The 861-nt window shown below is 47.0% G+C and overlaps 1 protein-coding gene across 1 annotated transcript in view; it reads left to right on the top strand.

Moving 5' to 3' along the window:
* EMH_0034800 (Similar to uniprot|Q06679 Saccharomyces cerevisiae YDR324c, related) overlaps nucleotides 1–861 on the top strand; it is a gene marked incomplete at both ends in the record, with an annotated part of 6,394 nt that overhangs the window by 3,589 nt on the left and 1,944 nt on the right. Inside the window, 2 exons of the mRNA XM_013498271.1 lie at nucleotides 71–482; nucleotides 659–861. Coding sequence (XP_013353725.1) covers nucleotides 71–482; nucleotides 659–861 — 615 coding nt within the window. The remainder of the gene's footprint in view (nucleotides 1–70; nucleotides 483–658) is intronic.

Below are 861 nucleotides of genomic sequence, written 5' to 3'. Positions count from 1 at the left end.
TATATATATATATATATATATATATATATATATATATATATATATAGTGTGCGCTGTATGCTTGGCTCAGTTGGAGATTCAGGATTTGCAGTGTCTTGGCGCTTGCCGAATAAAGGAGATGGTGACGGCTTTACAGTTTGTTTCTCGGAGTGTTCTTGCGTGTTGTTTCTTTTCGAACAAACGCCGCAAAGCGACAAACTACCGCCGCCTACGCGGCGCTGGCCCGGCCGCTGGCTCTGCCTCGGCGGGAGAAGGAATGGGGGGTGGCGTTGATGAGAAAACACAAAAAGGCAGAGGAAAAACAGAAGACGAGAGTTGTTGCTCCGCTACTTCAAAGAAGTGGATCTGCAAAGAGGTACCCTGTCTACGGGAGGCTGAAACGCTGCCCGATCGCTTGGGGGAAACCGACGGCAGTTTTTATATTTCTTTCGTCAAAGTTTCAACTGGAGTGGAGCTCGCGTCTGTCAGAGACCTGCCTTTCCGTAAGGCTATTCTACGTGTCTCCCAGTTCTTGTGTGGAGGCGCCCAACGCTGCAAGTGACACGACTGCGACCGCCGTTTGCTTGCTACAAAATAGTTGCTTTTAAAGTGAGCGATCAAACATGGAGAATGTTTCAGTTTTTTCTGCTTTATTTGCTGTCTCGTGTGGTGCTTTCAGCGGTTATTCACATGGATTTGAGCCCCGACGGGAAGAAGCTGGGGTGCCTGAACAGCAACAGTTCAATATTTGTGTTTGACGTTGACTCCTTTGAGTTGATATACTTTTTACCAAATATATTTAGAAGGGGAGAGAATGTGGCAAATTTTTGCTTTTCCCCCGACTCTGCGAGACTGTTTGTGCTCGGCACTCGAAACGGCTAT

This window comes from Eimeria mitis, genomic scaffold (assembly GCF_000499745.2).
Source record: "Eimeria mitis Houghton genomic scaffold, Emh_scaff33, whole genome shotgun sequence".
NCBI classification, from domain to species: domain Eukaryota; phylum Apicomplexa; class Conoidasida; order Eucoccidiorida; family Eimeriidae; genus Eimeria; species Eimeria mitis.
The sequence above is the reverse complement of the archived record's forward strand: the minus strand, read 5'-3'. Positions and strand labels throughout refer to the sequence as shown.